At 41.0% G+C, this 20599-nt stretch overlaps 1 protein-coding gene across 1 annotated transcript; it reads right to left on the reverse strand.

Moving 5' to 3' along the window:
* Positions 1-1066: 1066 nt before the first annotated feature.
* On the reverse strand, positions 1067-17235 carry slc6a20 (solute carrier family 6 member 20). The gene is made up of 11 exons (XM_028976261.1): positions 17041-17235; positions 9597-9737; positions 8598-8689; positions 8189-8416; positions 7364-7474; positions 5484-5725; positions 4553-4715; positions 4055-4259; positions 3739-3898; positions 2191-2356; positions 1067-1628 (listed from the first exon to the last, which is right to left on the reverse strand). Exons 1-11 carry the CDS (start codon positions 17162-17164, stop codon positions 1458-1460), a joined length of 1803 nt encoding a protein of 600 aa, XP_028832094.1. The 5' UTR covers positions 17165-17235; the 3' UTR covers positions 1067-1457.
* Positions 17236-20599: the final 3364 nt, after the last annotated feature.

The raw sequence follows: 20599 nt of genomic DNA on the forward strand, positions 1-20599 counted from the left end.
AATGGCCAAAGCACACTTTATACCTATCGCTATTTCTAGCCACTGAAGGACCATAGACAGGCTAGGGAAACTTGTGTTAGTTTTAAATAATCTCACAAAGTGCAATTTTTATAATTGGGGACTTAGAGGGAAACGCACTCGCCTATGAACCAGATGACCATAAGGTCACAGGTTTAAACCTCACTTACTACTATTGTGACTGAATTTTAGGGGTGTCCGATAAATGCCATAATATGTAAAAATTCTGGTGCTGCTGTGTCGTACGTTATCCATTTACATAATTTATCAGACACACTTATCCTGATTGACATTGAGTAGTGACTTTTCTTCTGGAGACATTCAGGGTTTAGTGTCTTCTGGTTTATAGAGTGTCTTACCCACTAGGCTATTACAGCCATTTAATTGACACACTGTTAAAAGTCTACCACAAGGTCTGGTTCACTGTAACTGTTGGTACCACTGCACTGGGGCACTGGTGGCCTACAGGGTAAGGAAGCGGTTGCCGGTTCAAATCCTGAGCCACCGAGGTGCCGCTGAGGTTTTGTGCCAAGGCACAAAACTGACACTACTGAGAACCTCCCCAGGAGTGGTCAGCCAACAAGAACAATGTGTGTTAATCAGCAAAGATACCAAGGTAAGTTCTAGGCAGCTATCTCAAATTGGCTAATGGTAATGTTAAAAGAACATCAGAAGAAGACAGGAAGTTGACAGGATTAAGCCATTGGTATACTTGTTACTTATTAGCAGTTTTGCTAAATATCATATAAATGTTGTAGAAAGACCTGAAGTGAAAAGTTCATTTGAGGATGCTATCTGTAAATGAATGGGCTAATGTTCTTCCAGGCCAGTGTTCAGAACTTCTAAATGACTATTGCTGCAATTATTTTCCAGACTAAATAAAAAATCAATTATAATATGTATTTCTCATTTGTTTGTTAATCTATTTTTGACAAAGATGTATGCAGAAATGTAGAAAGTAATTTCATGACTTTGGCTCTTAATTATTGTGAAGTGTTCAGATCAGTAGAAACAAAGCCAGAATAGTGTGTACAGTACAGTATCTTGCTTTTTTTTTTTTTTTTTTTGGTCAAATCTTGACATTTTATCCCTAATTTTTAAAACTATAATGACAATGTGAAAAACCACTATGTACATATATATTACATTTTGATTGCTTTAAATGTTTTAGCAACATGGTTTACATGCACTTTTGACAGTGTTCATCTAAAGGTCCCATCAGGATGTCTGTGCAACTATTCAGGGGAAGGCTGTGCTATTGCTCATTATTTTCTGAATATTTATCTGTAGTTAAATAATAGGGTAGTTTCTGAACCTCACAATTTTCTTAAAACAGCGACTTATAATTGTAGTAAATGTTAATGTCTACTCCTCAATATTCAGGTTTGAGAATCTGTTGGGTCTGTTATCAAAACACTTGGAGGCCATTGTGAGCATAGCTACACCCCAGAAATAGCACTGATGGTGCACTCTTGGCTCTGGATGATCTTCTGCTTCTTCATGCAGAAGGCATAGAGGGCATTGAGTGGCACGCAGCTCACAGAGGAGACCAGTAAAAGGGCTATGAAGGCCTGACCGTACCATGGGTACTCCATCACCACTGACTTCCCCTGCAGAGACAGGATGAGGAACAGTTTAAACATGGTTATGAATGTTGACTGTAGTTGGTTGTCAAATTGATTGTTCAAACAAGCAAAGGATTTCACAACCACCCGTTCACTTTATTGAGCACCACTACATGCACAACAAGCTCATAAGACCAACCTCATGGTAAACTTGATATTACTATTATAAACGAAATTTCTCACTCCGATGAGATCCTTAGCAGTTTTTAATAAATTAGCCTCTGTACCAGTGCTACTAATAATATGCCAAGTTCTTTGCATGTAGCCAGTTCATGCAAACTACAGTGGGTATGGAAAGTATTCCAACCCCCAAAATGATTTCACTCTTATATTTCAGCCATTTAAGATCTTTTTTCCCTCACACACAGCACCCAAACCATTCAAACTTTTTCAGTTTTTGCATAAATCTGCAAAAATATCAACAATTCTGATCATAGCAAATTTCTTCAATATAACAAAGAGTGAAATATTTAATTTAATACTTTCTGTACCAACTATAACGTCTTTAGAAGTGTCTTTAGAAGTAGTCTATTTTGGGTACACTCACCAGGTCTTTGTTCCAGGCCTGGTAGGTGGGCGTTCCTCCCTGGATGTAGTTGATGATGTAGAACACAAAGAGGCTGATGAGGAGAATTGGACTCACTCCTGCTAGCATGATCTTCCAGTACCAGTTGGGGCGACGCCCCAACATGTCCTCCACGTCCTTCTCAAATCTGGATGTGAAAGATCAATGGATCAAACATTAAGCCTGTAAAGTATATCAAGTCTACAAATGATGCTTAATATTAGTGGTTCACAAGTCAGCCCATTGTCAGTTTTTGGTCAGCTGTAAAAAAGTGCTTGATGTTAGTCAGTCAGTTTATTTATAGAGCACATTAACAGCAGTTGACCAAATTTCTTAACAATAAATATTAAGAATATAAGCTTTACAGTCATGGCTAAATGTTTTGAGAATGACAGAAATACTCCCTATTTGCCATGAAAGTGAACTTAATCCCCAAAAACTATTTTCACTGCATTTCAGCCATGCGACAAAAAGACCTGTCGAGATCATTTCAGTGATCATTGTTGACATGTGAGAGTGTTGGCAAGGACAAGGCTGGAGATCATTTTGTCATGCTGATTGAGTGGCATTTCTGCCACTAAGCCTGCACCTAAACCAACAATTATCAGATCATCAAAAACTTCAAGAAGAGAGGTTCAATTGTTATGAAGAAGGCTTTAGGGTGCCCAACAAAGTCCAACTAGTGCCAGGACTGTCTCCTAAAGATCATTCAACTGTGGGATCGGGGTGCCACCAGTGCAGAGCTTGCTTAGTAATGGCAGCAGACACTGTGCATCTGCATGAGGCGAAGACCTTTGGAGAATGGCCTGGTTCAAGAAGGGCAGCAAAGATGCCACTTGTTTCCAAGAAAAACCATCAAGGACAGACTGATATTCTGCAAAACTACAGGAATTGGACTGCTGAGCACTGGGGTAAAGTCATTTTCTCTGTTGAATCCCCTTTCTGATTGTAATGTAATGTAGCAATTTCATTTATGTGAGTACACTTTAGGTGTTATTGAAATTATTTCAAATTATGTTTTTTCTTTTAAGTTATTCAACCTCATTGAGAATTTTAGCCATCCGGACTGAATGTGCGCTGGAGGGAATTCTAAGCACATTTGTACTATGAAAAGTCCACATTCTTTCCTTATCATCCACATTTATGGCACTGGCAGAAATGTTTTGGGGAGTCTATAAACAGCCCCCTTTTGTACTGAGCTGATATTTTAAAAAGAATTTTGAAGGTACCACCAGTGAGACTGATGCATGCTTTGCAAAAGTGAGGATTAGGTCACTTGGAATGGTTTAATACAATTGTACACAAACTGATAAAGATAAAAGGTAAAGATAAAAAAATATTAACAATCGTTGCTTTTTGGCATACCCCCATGTCCACACGCCATTCTGTATCTTTAATCCCAGACAAAATTAAATAAAATATTCAAAGTCTGAGATAGCTGAGAATTGGCAAAACCAAATATTTGTTAAGCCAGAATAGCCCTGTTTTATTTTCATTATTCACTTGTCTCATACTCTGTCACACACCCACCTTTTCAGTCCGTAGATATATCCAACAGTAATCACCTCAACGAGGACAATAAAAAGTAGGGAGAATGTCGCTCCGTACTCATTAAACATGGTGAACCAGTAATTTCCTGATCGTGTGGTGAATCCCAGACCCAGCAGCAGGCAGAGGAGACAAACCAAGCCTGGGCACATACAAGACAAGATAAAATGACCTTTATTAGTCCCACAAGTGGGAAATTTACAAGAGCAGCAAATAAAATTACATGTTTACCCCACTGTCCTATTTATTCATAGACTATAAAATAGTCCCCTGTCTACTTCTCTTACTCTACTCTCACCATTGAGCGTGCCATTGCTGAAGTTGCGAGCCAGCACCTTGAAGTCCCTGAGTGGGGTGATGATGGCGGTGACATTTCCCAGCATGCTGCCCATGCCCAGCAGAAGTAGCATAATGAAGTACAGCACCGACCACAGCTGTGCTGCTGGCATGTTCTTTATGGCCTCGCTGTAAACTATAAATGCCAGGCCTGTGCCCTCCACAGCCTACAGACAGAGAGATGGACCTCACAAATGCAACCAATCTTTGTCAGTAAACTTGACTTAATCTCTCTCTCTCTCGCTCTCTCTATATAACATTTATACATTGCTACAACAACAACATTTATTTCTTATATAGCCCAAAATCACTTTATGTCTCAATGGGCTTACTACAGGTAGTAATATTTTCCTTGATACAATACAATAGATATGCATACGTTTATTCATTCTGAATTTGTGGCAGTTTTACCTCACATACAAGATGTTCATACAAGTAACTGAATAATTAATCTGATTACTGTGTCTAATTCAGACTCCAGATTACAGCTGTCCAGTTTTGGGCTCAGACCGGCATACTGCTCTGGCTGTGTACGGTTCAGCTCAGACATCCAGTAGTCCAGGTTGTCCTGTGTAATGGAGTCTTCTGCCATCTCCAAGATGTTCAGGAGAAGGACTCTCACTCTGAAGAGGAGCAAAAGTAAATCAGTCCACAGACTTCAAAACACACACACCATCATCCCAGATTAACTTTTTTTGAGGTAAACCTAAAAATCTGTTGAGTAAACAAATAAATTCAAGCTAAGTGTATTTAAGGTTAGTGTTAACAGTTTAGTCTGTAAAACTAATGCTAAGTCAAGTATGACTCATGCTCCTCATATGGGTTCTTGGGTTCTTATTAAGATGTGGCTAAAATGGACCACCTGTTTGGTATTTATGAACAACCCAAATGGGGTGGGGTGGGGTCACTGTTGAACTGATATAAATCTGTTTGGTGAACTTATTTAAATTAATTGAAATCTTCACACAATGCAATTAAGGTTGAAAAAGCACAGCAAGATTACGAATCTGCCCTTCCAGAAGGATCACAATAGCCCTTAGTGAGCTGTCGGCAGTCATGAAAGGCCCCTGGGGAGCAGTGTGTGGGGACAATACCTTGATCAAGGTACCTTAATCAAGTGTTACCTTAACAGTTCAGAATTTGAACCTGCAACCCTTCAGTGACGAGTCTGCATTCACTGCCCCTAGCATTGCATCCCAGACAGGACGTACACTAAGATAACAGCAAAAGGCCATTCTGATCTTGGAGACTATATGGTGTAACATTAGATTCATGATGAACTTGGTCATAGATTACACAGGCAGTGACTTATTATTATGTGATATTCTAATTAAGTTGCATAGATATACTAAAATTACTGATCAAAATGTAAAATAACTGTAAATGCTCACTTCTCCAGGCAGTTCTCATAGTTGAGAGTGGCCTTGAAGCCATAGATGGAGAAGGTGACAATGCTGGCAAAGATGGAGGTGCCACTGTTGATCAGGGATACCATAATGGCCTGGTGCTCAAAGTTGTTGTTGTGATGGTTATAGCTGGCAAATGCAATCAAGGAACCGAACCCTAGTCCCAGAGAGAAGAAAATCTGGGTGGCTGCATTAATCCATGTCTGGGGGTTGGCCAGCTGCTCCAGCTGAGGTACAAAAACATAAAGAACTCAGACAAACTCAGTGAATCACCATACCTCAAAAGATTTTGAGATGTTTCTGCACTTGACTTTCCGGCTTATAAATCATAAGAAGCAAAAAACGTTGTTACTGTGTTACTGTGCTATTTAATTGTTAGTACTTAAATGAAATTTAAAATACATCAATTAATGCAATGCAACGTTGTAAGTCAAGGTCAATGTTCCCCTCCTCCCATACCTCATATGGCACCCTCCTTCTCCTGGCCCCCTCCCAATAACATCTTGGTGTCCTCCTTTTTATCCTCCAACCCCCTATCAGACACAGTAGATCAGATCAGGGGACATGCTGCCCCAGGAAGGCAGCATGCCCAGACAAGGTGTGTCCCTGGCTTCTGAAGACCTGCGCTGCTGAACTCAGTCAACCACTACAACGAGTCTTCAACCTCAGACTAAGACTTGGGAGAGTGCCTGCGCTCTGGAATACAGGCTGTAGAACATCAAATTTGACACTGTGGTCAGCGGCACTGCAGGGACCTGTGCCATTCCCCCTCCTCTTCAACCTGATTCACTGAATCATGTCACATTCAGACGTTTGTGGCCATCATCAGGGATGAACAGGAAGAGGAGTAGAGGAGTCTGGTGCCATACAAACCACCAGCAGCCCAACACCTCAAAAACCAATGAACTGGTGATAGATTGTGGGAGGTCCAGACCACTTCAAATCATGGGAGAGGAGGTACAGCTGGTCTATACCTATAAGTACCTCAAGTTATAGGTGGTCATCAAACTGGGCATACAATACACAGCACCTGCCAATGCAGTTTGTAAGTCCTGAAGACTTACTGTGGTCTTTCAACACCTGATGTGGTGTTCTCTATGGCCAGCATAAAGCTGGACACTGGCAGCAGTGTCAGAAGATACTGAACAAACTGCATGCCATTATGGACAATGTCAGCCTTCCTCTGCACACTGTCATAAACAACCAGAGGTGCCTGACAGACTTGCTATCAATGCCTCACTGGGGCCAGGAGAGATTTTTATACACACACACACACACACACACACACACACACACACACACACACACACACACACACACACACACATATATAAATTTTCATGACTTTCTTATACTTTCTTATTCTACCTACAGTGTCTTGGCATCCATGGTAGGACCTTGAACAGTTTAGGCATACTATCCTATGGACTGGTGAATCAAAAGTGGAACTCTGAAAAGGGGATACTCTGCTTTTTTAGGCCTGGCTTGTATTCAATTGAGGGCACAATTACTATTGGACATACTATTGGGTGTCAGTCATTCAATAAAAAATATCTTTCGAATTCTTTCTATTGTGGCTGTAGGCTGAATTTTAAACTATTTGTTTGAAAATCAGAAACAGTTTACTTTTTATAGTACAACAATTAAGTAAATACACCCAAAATAATGTTTGATTGATTGTCCTTTAGCAAGTTGCACCTCCATATGCTTTAAGTAGCTACCAGCAAGTGTTCATACATATATAACTGCATAAGTGTTCTTCCCAAATTACTAGAAAAAGGTCTGGTAAGCCTTATTTCTGGATAAAATAATGGCATTTCTGATTTTACTGATAAAATGCATGGCATATAATAAAAACACAATACCTTGGGGGTGAACATGTACTTGACCCCATTCAGAGCACCATGAAGTGTGACACCCCGGATCAGATAGATGAAAAGCACAATATACGGGAAGGTTGCAGTGAAGTACACAACCTAGACAGGATTAAAAGGTCATCCTTTCTGTAAGTTTAGTCAACATTATCTCTTCGACATTATTTAAAAGAAATTGTTTGGACAAGTTTTCCATTAAGCCTTTGTGATCCCCATGATCTGCAAATTGAAAATTGTGTGGAAACTATTCCATTTGTTTGGCTCACAGTTGTCAGCTGCAAGGGTGCCTTAAATGCCTAAGGGACATTTCACAAGCTACAACTTCTGTAATTATTAAATTCTCTGTCTACAACTGAGGTTGAATATTGCCAATGTTTAACCTGTCTTATCAGCTTCATACAATGTAAATCTAAAATGTCTAATGTTTCATTTCCAGATATTGCTGCATAGGCAATCAGATCTGATGTATCTTGTTGAAGTTTTGTACTTACCTCACTTTCAATTCTGCTATATATGTATTTCTTCCATTCATTAAGTCTTATTTTGCAGTATTTAAAAACTGATATTAATATGTACTAACTTTTAAGGCATTTGGCAACTTTTACTGTTTATTGGAAAGATTACAATTTGTTGATCATAGCAGAATTATATTAATTTATTTTTTGATTCTCCATTTGTGGGAATAATACAAATATTATTTGTATATTTGTATATATACAATTTATTTCTACATTAATACATTATGAAACAGGGAGACCAATTGCTTAGTGTATACATAAATGTATATCTAATAAAAATCACAAATACATAATGTACCTTTCCAGTGGACTTCACGCCTTTCACTATGAAGAGGTAGACAATCATCCAGGACAGCAGAAGGCAGAGTGCTTGTCCCATGTGTACACCACCATTCTCGTCAATGGACGAAGAGATGTCCAAGGTCTCTCTGTAGAAGAAGTACTGCGTTGGTGTGGCAATTTCACACTCTTCCACAAAGCCTGTGAGGTTGTTGTTTATTGGGCATTCTGACCATGGCAGTACTGACTGTGGATATAACACAAAGACTTTTTTGTCTTTTACTGTCAAAAACACCAAGCAACAGCTAATCTTATTTCTTTTTAAATATTCTGCATGAACAGCCTAATTTGAATCACATTATATAGAATATTGTCTTTTGTATGATGAAAATGTATTATTTTATTTGCTGCTAAATATTTACACTCACTTGAAATGACTGGAAAAGATACCAAAAACTCCAGGCATTGATCACATTGTAGTAGAGACAGAGGTAGAGGGAAGTCACAACGCTGGCTATGCCTGATGGTACATGAAAAGAATATGCTGATGTCAGATGTGCAAACACTGCAAATGGTCCTCACTCTATAATTTGTTTTGATGCACATCAGAAATCTTAAAATGAGTTTAATGCTAAATCAGTTAAAAGGGAATGTCACATACTTGTTCTTGACACAAATTTACAGTGGGTACAAAAAGTATTCAGACCCCCTTAAAGAAAAACTGAAATATCACACGGCCTTAAGTATTCAGACTCTTTGCTCAGTATTTAGTAGATAGGTGTGTGGCTTTCCTTATGAAGTCCAATCAGTATAATCAAACACAGCTGGACTCAAATGAAGGCGCAGACCCATCTCAAGGATGACTAGAAGAAATGGACAGCACCTGAGTTAAATAAGTGTCACAGCTACGGGTCTGAATACTTAGGACCATGTGATATTTCAGTTTTTCTGTGTTAATAAATCTGCAAAAATGTCAACAATTCTGTGTTTCTCTGTAAATATGGGGTGCTGTGTGTACATTAAGGAGACTGTCCCTGTAACTACTGATTGTAAGTCGCTCTGGATAAGGGCGTCTGATAAATGCTGTAAATGTAAAAAAAGAACTTTTTTAGAAAATGGCTGCAATAAGAGTGGGGCCTGAATACCTTCCATACCCCTTGTATCAGCATGGATTTTTGTGTCATGATGAATGTTTTACCTCTGTAATCACCTGTGCCTCTGCAGTCAAGCGGGTATTCAGGAATACTGATCTGAAGACATAGGTCAGTTTTCCATTCATGGATGACGCCTAGTCCAAGACTAACAGGGAACTCCAGTGAAATTAAATCTCCATTAAAATCCCTTTTAGTCTAGAACGAGGCATAATCCTTTACTGTGAAATAAATGTCATGTGTTAATTTAAACTATGAAAAAGTGTGACAACCCACCCACTCCACCCAGATAAGGACTGATGGCATTCCAGGCTCCAATGCTTCCCAGGCGCATCCTCTGCCCAATGGCCAGCTCCATGTAGAACAGAGGAATCCCCTCCAATGCCAGCATCAGCAGGTAGGGGATCATAAACCCACCTATAAGCAAAATCATATTACTATTTTTTCCTGAAAGAATGGTTTCCCAGTCCTAATTATTAAAGACTGGAGATTGAAATCATCCTAAATACTAGTATCCAAGGCAGAAGGTTGAAGATTCATAACCCCATGGGATCAAGTCAGGCTTAGATGGTGTCTCCACCCTGAAAAATTACTTAGTGGCTCAACCTGACCTTTTTTACCTTTAAAAAATGTTTTGTAGTGAAGTGAAGTGATTGTCACATGTGATACACAGCAGCACAGTACACGGTGCACACAGTTGCACATTGTGAAATTTGTCCTCTGCATTTAACCCATCACCCTGAGTGAGCAGTGGGCAGCATGACAGGTGCCCGGGAAGCAGTGTGTGGGGACGGTGCTTTGCTCAATGGCACCTCAGTGGCACCTTGGCGGATCGGGTTTCGAACCGGCAACCTTCTGATTACAGGGCCGCTTCCCCCTTACCGCTAGACAACCACTGCCCCGAAATTAGAAGATGATTGTGATCTTTTTTTTAGTCACTCAAAATATGTCACAGTACCAGTCATGATTCCTGTGAGACTTCCAACTCAGAAGAAGGCACACCAAACCCCCCGGTGGCCACAAACAACCATACGAAAACCAGCGATGTCCTCTGTATGGTGATGTGCTACTTGCATTTTGTGGAATGTTACACTGGTTTTGACCCTGTTCTGACTCCCTGAACTGATTACATGGTAACTAGAACCCGTGCGTTTAGGCGCGATCAGCACACCCTTCACGATAAAGTACTACAACGTTGTGGTAAATAAGTAAATATAATTGAATTTGCATTCCAAATTGTAATTGTATATGCTTGCCAAATTGCCATTCATTTCACAAGCAACACACTAGCCTAGTTTTACATTTACATTTAAGGCATTTGGTAGACGCCCTTATCCAGAGCGACTTACAACGTGCTTCCATGTTACCATCAATGAAGTGATCAATTCTTCATTAGTTCACTAGGACCCCCAACTATGAATACTCTTTTTATTCACTATGTTGTAGTTTTTATACACAAGTCAGACAATATGAAGGTTGCAATTTAATCTAAATATTCATTCCACCACCGTGGGGCCAAGACGGAGAAAAGTCTAGATGACCAGGCGAGCAGTACTGGAGGTTTCAGTGCAAGGTATAATAAGGGCTGTGAGGTAGGATGGTGCTACTCCATGTTTGGCTTTGTAGGCCGGCCTCAGTATTTTGAATCTGATGCGTGCAGCTACTGGGAGCCAGTGGAGGGAACGTAGCAGAGGGGTGGTGTGGGACAATTTGGGAAATTTGAAGATCAAATAAAAAAAAATAAATGAAGTGATTGTCACATGTGATACACAGCAGCACAGCACACAGTGCACACAGTGAAATTTGTCCTCTGCATTTAACCCATCACCCTGAGTGAGCAGTGGGCAGCCATGACCGGCGCCCGGGGAGCAGTGTGTGGGGACGGTGCTTTGCTCAGTGGCACCTCAGTGGCACCTTGGCGGATCGGGATTCGAACCGGCAACCTTCTGATTACGGGGCCGGTTCCTTAACCGCTAGGCCACCACTGCCCCGTGACAGAACGCTGTGGTGACAGGACTCTAGCTAGTCTCTAGCTACTGTTCATCGCTGGTGCTGTGAGATGCAGACCTTTTTATTTACTACGGGAATTCACCTCAGTTTGTATTATCGGAGTGTACATTCCATCCCGCGCTACTGCAACGTCTGCATGCTGTATGGCGCTATTAGCAATCTGCAGAATGTACACCATGACGAACCATTCATTGTTGCCGGAGATTTCAACCATGCAAATCTAAAGTCAGTTCTCCCTAAATTCCATCAAAATGTGGACTTTGCGATGAGAGGGGATGAAAAACTGGATCTCGTAAACACTAACGTCACCATTGCATTGGAGCCCTGCCCCTATCTCGGCCAAACAGGAGCCTACTAATACCATCATACAGATCGCTCATCAGGCGCACAAACTGGTTCTGAAGCAGGGGAAAACCTGGCCGGCAGAGGCCATTTCTGGCTTTGAGTACACTGACTGGCAAATATTTCGGGCCACATTCCTTCTGCCACTTTATAAAGGACACCCTGTCCTTCGGCCACTTTTTTAAGGACGCTCTGCGAAAAACGCCCGGAGAGGTCCATCAAAATTTCCTCTGGAATTTTGGTTTCTAGTTCACTCTTGTTGTAGATTCTGTACACAAGTTACATTTACATTTAGACTATTTATCAGACGCCCTTATCCAGAGCGACTTACAATCAGTATTACAGGGACAGTCCCCCCTGGAGCAACTTAGGGTTAAGTGTCTTGCTCAGGGACACAATGGTAGTAAGTGGGATTTGAACCTGGGTCTTCTGGTTCATAGTCGAGTGTGTTACCCACTAGGCTACTACCACCTCAACAATAAGAAATTTACAAGTTCATCTAAAGATTCTAGATGAATGTCTTCCTTTTATCAATGTAAGCTGTGACAAGAAGGTTTGCTGTATCTGTCAGCATAGTGTCCAGAGGCGCTATCAGGAGATGTGGAGGAGGCCGAAGGAGGTCAACAGTAGCAGGACTGCTACCTCCACCTTAATGCAAGGAGGAACAGGAGGAGAACTGGCAGAGTCCTGCAAAATGACCACAAATGTTCATGTGTCTACACAATTGAGGGTGGTATGAGGACCCGATGTCCACAGGTGGTGGTTTGCTTACAGCACAAGACCGTTCAGCACAGTGAACAGCAAGACTGGCAAATTAGCCACTGGCACCCTTGCTCAGTGTGAAAGTAGGTTCACACTGAGCACAGGTTCAAATCCCACTTACTACCATTGTGTCCCTGAGCAAGACACTTAACCCTAAGTTGCTCCAGGGGGGGACTGTCCCTGTAACTACTGATTGTAAGTCATTCTGGATAAGGGCGTCTGATAAATGCTGTAAATGTAAAAATGTAATTCTGCTACCTGCAACATCCTCCAGCATAACAGGTTTGGCAGTGGGTCAGTAATAGTGTGGGGTGAAACTTCTTTGGGGGGGGCTGCAATGCCCTCCATGTGCTCGCCAGAGGTAGCCTGACTACCTATAGGTAGGAAATCATCCACTTGTTGCCTAAAAAGTGTCCAAGGCCTTGTTCATATTCTATGTGATGTGTCTATATAGAATTATTCAAAATATTTTGAAAAGGTTCTAATTAGATTAAATATTTAATCTCTTTTTTTTTTTTTACATAATGCACATCATATTCCAGTAATTGGTCATCCCAAAGTGCAGTACTCGCAATATGTTTTATATATTGTTACTTGAATGACTGCTTTTAAGTAAAAGTTCCCTTTGATATTACTAATAATGTATGAGAAGAAACACCATTTTCATTAGTTTAATATTTATTACCCCAAATATTTAGACAATAACAGGGATAGCCCCAAATAACAAATTGACAGTAATGGGTTCTGAGGCAATGCGTTCCACTCTTACATAAGTGCTACACGCAGTTCTGCCAGGTCACGTGGGGGTGGGGTACGTTCATTCAGTCTCTGCTTCAACTGGTCCCAGATGTGCTCTATGGGGTTTGGGTCAGGGGACATTGATGGCCACACCACATGAAGCACTCCAACTTCCTAAAGTTGAGCTGTGACAATTCTGCCACGATTTGGTGGAGCAATATCATCCATGAACATGACATCTCTGAGGTAAGAACGTGCAGTGACTGAGCCATGTACAATAACCAAATCTGTTTTGCAGCTGTATGGCAGTTGCATAACGATGTCTGAGTGCATCCTTAGGTACTGGTCATCATTGCGGTCAGTCGCTTGTGGGGCTCCACTCCTGGGTCCGTCATGAACTCTGCCAGTAGTTCTGTGTCTGCTGCAAGTCTGCTGATGACACTTTTAGACACATCAAGTTCATGAGCAACATATGACTGCCTGCCACCGACTCGAAGGCGCGCCATGGCCAGGTGACGCTGCTCGTCCATTAAGTGACGTCATGTGTTCATGGCTGTTTGAATGATGAACTTGGAATGACTTACTGACAATACCAGCTTTTTATACCAACATAATGTTGAAATTGATGCCACATCGAGAAAGGTTGTCTATTGGTAACGTTCCCAATATAAGGCACACCTGCACACATTGTACACATTACATGGAAAACACAAAATGATGTGCCTATCACCCCAATACAATTGCCTCCCTATCCCAAAAACATCCTGAGCTGGGATGACTTCCAGAGCTGGGACACAGAAGTTTAGAGTGGTAAACTGGAAGTGGTAAACTGCTATTGTTTTACAGATAAAAATCAACCAGATTTGTTGCCTGCAGTTAGTCAGTGAAGTCCTTTGCACAAAATCACAAAAGAGGCAATGATGAGTAAGAGACTTTTAAAATATTGACATGTACCAGAGATGTATGATATACAGAATTCGGACTCTATTGATAAGTAAAAAAGTACCATAATTGATTACCAGCAAAAAAAAACGACTTCCTTACTAATATACAATAGCTATATTGGGGCAGTGGTGGCCTAGTGGTTAAGGAAGCGGTCACATAATCATGTATAAAACTAGACAAATTAGCTTATACCAATTTAGAACCTTTGGTTATCTGTTTATCATTTAAACATGTTTGGGTTTGTTGGTAGGATGGTGCCCCTCACACAAAAAGGACAGTCAGACATACAGGAATAGATTTAAAGTTTCTTTACTGTGTTCATCCACTTAACTTTCCCCAATCATTTACCAATTTTTTACACATGATTGAACACCAAACAATCCTGAACTAGCTGAAGTAAATGTCAAGAAAACCACAACTGCAGATTCAGAACATAATGAACACACTTCTAAATAAACCTAAATCATAACCTAAATCATAACCTTACATAATGCTTTCACCGTCTACATAGACTCACTGTGTTAGATCTACATAACATTACCCAACTATTTAGGCAACTGTTTAAGCAACAGCTCATGGTCCACTGACACAAATGCCTCAGTCAGATCAACACAATGCTGCACAACGTTGTTTACTATCAGTAATATAATTTGCCACAGTCATTAGGGCAGTAATATCACTTTGACCAGTCCATCACTAAGAACTACGAGCCCCCTAGAAAATATTTTACTCAGATTCTTAATAGCACTATTACACTATTAACCTTTTTGTGCTGCTTTCCAGCTGTGAGCTCCTAGTGACCCCATTGGTGTCCACGTGCCTCACTTGTTCTGAGATTTCATTTGGCTGCTGTTTGATGTCAGAGACTGCAACATTGCCATCTCTATGAATACTACTTGTGTTGGTCAGATAAGACTTCCTGAGTCACCTGGTATTTTCTCTCTGACAGGTTCATTGAAAGCAGAAGGATAATAAATAACAACTAATGAGTCTAATGCCTCCTGCTGGCTTTCCTCTGGTTTTGTTGTGGTACAGGTCAAGGGTTCTGCTGCAATAGTGGATTACATTGGATGAGGACTAGCAGGCTGGAATATTTGAACGTATCACACAAAGCACATTTCACTGACTGTTAATCACAGATTAACAAGAAATAAACCAGGAGCAGAGTGTTTACTTCCACTTTTGCATTTCATTTGCGCACGCGTACTGCTGAAGTACATGGGCAGGCTGGCGCCGACCGTCAGCACCCAGACCCCGCAGCAGATCCACCCCGCCTTCTTGCGGGCCTCGCACACGCACAATGACATGGGGAAGCAGACCGGGGTAGTGGGGGCCTAGGGGTTAAGGAAGCAGCCCCGTAATCAGAACGTTGCCAAATCCCGATCTGCTAAGGTGCCGTCAGTGCAAGGCACTGCTCCCCGGGCACCTGTCATGGCTGCCCACTGCTCACTCAGGGTGATGGGTTAAATGCAGAGGACAAATTTCACTGTGTGCACCGTGTGCTGTGCTGCTGTGTATCACATGTGACAATCACTTCACTTTTTACTTTATAAAAATTCAATTTAATTAAGACCCTGCTTGTATATAATATTCTACTAACTCTAATATTATTTTCCAGGAACTGAAGGTATAGAACATGCAAATGCTGTAGCTCAAATACTGAAGATCAGTAAAAGTAAAGTTGGCAGAAGAGTAAATAAAATCTACAATTTTTAATATTTTCATAATTTCCCACACAACTCTAAACCTTTAGCTGTTAATGTCAGGATTGGCCACAGGTTCTGTTTCCAGCTGTAGCCAATCCGGACGGCTTTTAAAAAGCCTGTGATTCCGCCCCTCCGCAGTGGTGGCATTTTGGTGAACTTGACCTTGTTTGTGAACCCTGACAACTGTTCTGTCGTGTTAAGTGTTTTGAGTTCTGGCAATCGCCACACGCGTTTGTTTCTGTTCTCCCTTTTATTCCCCTGTTTTCAGCCATTGCGCGGGTTTCGTTTCAGTTATTAATAAATCCTTGTTTCAGAATGTCCCGACTCTGTGCTTCCTTGCTCGCTGACGTGACAGTTAATAATCTGATCATTTGTATGTCACAGTGAAGAAATCCAACATCTTATCAGAAGATAAGATTCTTACAAAACTAGAAGATTACAACAATGATGAGACATACAGTAATTTAAAGGATTTTTTAAACTCTTGTTGATTGTTGAAACAATGGGAAGCCACAACAACCTTTTATAATACATGAATCAGCATTTTACTATTGAGTCACTCTATTTATCTTCCTTTACTCCCACTTTTATTTTTTTTTATTGTGACACACCCCTATTTTTTATTACATATTTTCTTAAAGCTTCTCTGAAGACTGCAGAATATCTGCATCCTATTATATCTACAGCTGGTGGTTAATAGTTAACCGACTGAGGAAACCAGTGTGCTCCGAGGTTTTAAAGTGCAATAATTCAACAGCCCTGTTCTGGTGACCTTTTTTGTCCATTTAGTTAAAATCATCTTGGTGTAGGTCAGTAATGATTACAAGACTTTCTGCAAACATCATTGGAACCAATCATTAAAAGTAAGAAAGCAGTGAACGTTTCTGGGTTTCTTCTGCAAAGAGAACTCAGACATGCTCCAGTGTCAAAGTCCAGGCGGCTTCCTCCTGGGTACTACAAGATGTTCATTCAAATCAAGCAGTTATTGTGCTTGCATACACATAAGCAAAAACTCCACTAAATTTTGATAATGAAAATACGGAAAACAACGGTCTGTATTAATGTTTTATCAACTGGTAAAATTCTGTAGTTCAGGTCTCTCAAAATGTAAAAACTTGAGCAGAAGATGATGTAATATTTTATAACATTTGAAACGTATTCCCCGATTTAAGGTTTGCTGTCTGTAGGAGGGGGACAGGTAAAGCGGGACCTCTTACCACCGCCGTGCATCTGACAAAGGTAGGGGAAGCGCCACACGTTCCCGAGCCCCACTGCGTAGGACACGCAGGCCAGGACGAACTGCGTGGGATTGTCCCACGACGGTCGCGCGTCTTTCTCCATCTCTGCGTCCTTCGAGCGATATGAGATTTCCCTGCCCGGAGCACCCTGCCTTGACACCGAACATCTGTGTTATAAACGCGCAGAGCTGCTTATTCTAATGAGACCCGCTAACGGGGAGGGACAAGCTGCTTGCCGGAGACTGTAGAAAGCCTCCGAGGTTGCATGGATTTATTGGACTGAGTGAATCGTTCAGTGTCCAGCTATTTTGTTCTTTCGTACGTTCATTATTATTTTTTTTTTTACGAAACATTGCCTAGTGTGGTTGTGGGTTGGGGGGGGGGGTGCTTTTATCAGCAAGGAATTGCTGGGAGAATCTATCAGATATCAGACTTTTTGTTTCAATCATTTTATTATTTGACTGTCGTTGGACTTTGCATTGAACTCTTTAAAGTCACATTTTGTATTTCATTCAATGATAGAAATAAACTAATTGCAGTGAGAACACATTTGACATACTGATTGCAACTGTAATATATATTATATGAGGCAGGCATTAGCCTAGTCCAGCACTCACAATATGCACTCAGTTTCAACCTGTGTGTTAGTTTTGGATGCTGAGAATTGCAAAACTCTTAACTCAAAAACCAGCACTAATCCTGCTTAGACTTCAATCCCCCTGCTCCAGTCCTCAGTCCTCTTTTCACAATTCCTTCAATTTAATAAACAACAGTTGTTCTTCAAAATGCAAAATAGGAAAAATCTTGGACCTAGTCTTCAGTTGTCCAACTTCACAACTGCCCTTTCACTTCTTCCAAATGCCAAATCTTTCTCTCCCTACCTCTTGAATCAGCTACAGACACTCTCATCTTCCAAACTCGGGAGGGATCCTCAAACTCTCTGATCCTATAGCACTGCTCAACTGGTTCGTCATCTCTAAAGGTCCTAGCATTCATGTTGACTCTTCACTGTCTTGGGTCCACGGTGTTGGAATGAACTTCCACTAGATGTTTGAATAGCTGAATCACTAAAGACCTTCAAACACAATCTAGAAACATTCCTTTGTTGGAAATAATTAAAAAGACCTGTAATGTATATTTTAAAAAAGAATTTAGGTTATTAAGAGTTAATAAGACAACATTATTTTCAGATTCGTTCCTAGTGAACCAAAAGATGATTTTCAAGGATGGACATTTTGTAGCATAAGAGCATTCGCCAAATGCTGTAAATGTAAGCCCTACACGTAGGTCACACATTTATTTATTTTTTATTCCCATATGATATCCATGATCAAGTGTGTGACATATCTAGCCAGTCCTTTGAATTTGTATAAAAATTCAATTTTAATCATATAGCCTACAGTGAAACGTGAGTCACAGAACACGAGTCACTAGTTCACAGTAATGTTCACATAGTTCACGTAATAGTTAAATTCACTTAATTAGGAATTTACCCCAATATTTTTGAAAATCTGTTTTTCAGAATGTGTTGTCATTGAGAGAACTAATCCATGAGTGGTGTAATCTTTCAAAAATACATAAAAATAAAAACTTTCATGTCTGCTGAGGCACCCATGTGAATAACCATCTGATCTTAAGGGACAGAGAGAAAATAGAGGTCTCTTGAAAAGCAACCTGGCATGAAAGCGCATTAATCAACTGTCAGGCACCCTGTGGGACACCCTTTTAACAAGCATGGCTGTTAATCTGAACATACTTCAAAGGAGACTGAAGCACACATGCAAAATGTGCTTGTGGTTGTTACCTGAACATAATGATTGCATTCCTTACAATTCCTGTATAAGTTCTTGAATTAGCTTCAAGACCATAGCAACACAGAGCTACATGGTACTAATTTGCATCTAGGTTACTGGGCAGCTGCAGTCAGCAGTAGTGCATGTGGAGTAGTGGCTTGCTGTGTCCTACTTGGGATCTGGCCCACACAATACAGAATAAAGAAGCTGTAGGGGGCCTATGTTTTCAATGCTGTGACTGTGGTGGATGAGAATCAGGGTAGGTGTGGATCGTACCCCATAGCCAAGCACCTCAAAACCGGGGTGCATGACATGCATGAGACACTGTCCCCACAAGGCTGCATGCTGGCTAATAACACAGCTGTAAAACTGAACAACATTTTGGCTTTGGTTGTGCCCTGCTGAAAGAACACTCAACATCAGCCTGAGAAAAATGTGTGCATGATGCAATTGCTGCGCTTTTCTGTGGGCCAGTGTGTGGTTTCATAGTCATCCCACATGGTGAGCCTGGGACCCCTGGGGTAGAAGCTCCTGCAATGTAGAGATTAAGGGATGCCGCAGGGAGGCCATATATTTTGAAGTGGCCCAGGGGGGCAAGTTTTTTGTTTCCTTTTTTTTTTATGGACAGATGTTGAATTCTTCACCAAGGTTCCCAGCAGGAAGTGGACATCTTGTGTTCTATTCGAGAAACTTCCAATCGACACGATTTAAAGTTGTTAGTGACAGGAAAACAAAACCTTTTTGAGAAGCCCAAGTCTGGAAAAGACCTGTGAGAACTGGCAAATAGTGGAGAAATGTCTACAGTAAAAACAACAAAAACAACAAGTTATTTTTGTTTAGGTCAGAATCACAAGCAGAATGTATCAATGTAAGATTTAACAAGCTCTACAGATGACATCTTTCAAACTTAGACCCTCCCTGGACACAAGGAACAACTCAATAGAAAACTCTCATGGAGAAATCCTTGGGAGGAATTCAGAGAGGAACCCCCTCAGTGTCACTGATAAAGATCCCCTGACGGTGCGGTGATTAGCAGCATTTTCTATTTAAGGGGTCCATCTCCAGTGTTCCAGCCGCGCAACAGGAGTCAGGGGAGGCACCTAGGAGTCGGTTTGTGGACATTGAGCTATAGCATGTTACAAGAGCTATAGCATGTGATTGGGTGTGTGTAGTGTGCTGTGTGTTGGTCCTGGTCTTGTCTATTATATCACCTCCATGTAAAAATAAACCGGTGTTTCACATATTCTTTCCCTCTCCCAATTTGTTTGTCAACCTACAGCCACAACAGTAATTTGTCCACGTCTCTACATCTAGAGAGCCCCCTACCCTTCAGGGGCTTGGCTTGAAATACTGCAGTGCCAGTAGAAGTGCCAACACCTCCTTCTCTATTGTGCTGTCTTAGAGAGGTAGCAGACGGTGTGATCAATTCCATCTTGGTCCATCTGCAAAAGAACAGCCCCTGTAGCACTTGCATCATAGCACTTGTTCAATACTTATTTCACCTTCTGTTTGTTGTGCTTATACTCAAGCACAACTCCAGCAACAAACTGATCGGGGCTTAGTTGTGTTCTGTGTCTTAATGTCTGGTCATAGACATTATACAGTCTTGACTGATAGTGCTGTTCGCATGCATGTATACTGAGATGCAACATTATATGAAAATGCTGTCCCACTTGGCTCGATTGAGAGTCCACAGATTTTGTCAATGAAATCCTTAGAATTCTGTATTTGATGAGTATAATTTT

The sequence above is a fragment of the Denticeps clupeoides genome, chromosome 4, assembly GCF_900700375.1.
Source record: "Denticeps clupeoides chromosome 4, fDenClu1.1, whole genome shotgun sequence".
NCBI classification, from domain to species: domain Eukaryota; kingdom Metazoa; phylum Chordata; class Actinopteri; order Clupeiformes; family Denticipitidae; genus Denticeps; species Denticeps clupeoides.

Excerpts from the sequence above, each read along its gene's own strand:
- slc6a20 (XM_028976261.1), bottom strand. The coding sequence starts at position 17,164 with ATGGAGAAAGACGCGCGACCGTCGTGGGACAATCCCACGCAGTTCGTC. Across the intron at positions 7,475-8,188 it reads GCGTGAAGTCCACTGGAAAG|GTTGTGTACTTCACTGCAAC; the intron begins GTACATTATGTA and ends AATCCTGTCTAG. Across the intron at positions 4,260-4,552 it reads TGGAGTCTGAATTAGACACA|GCTGTGGAGGGCACAGGCCT; the intron begins GTAATCAGATTA and ends CTCTGTCTGTAG.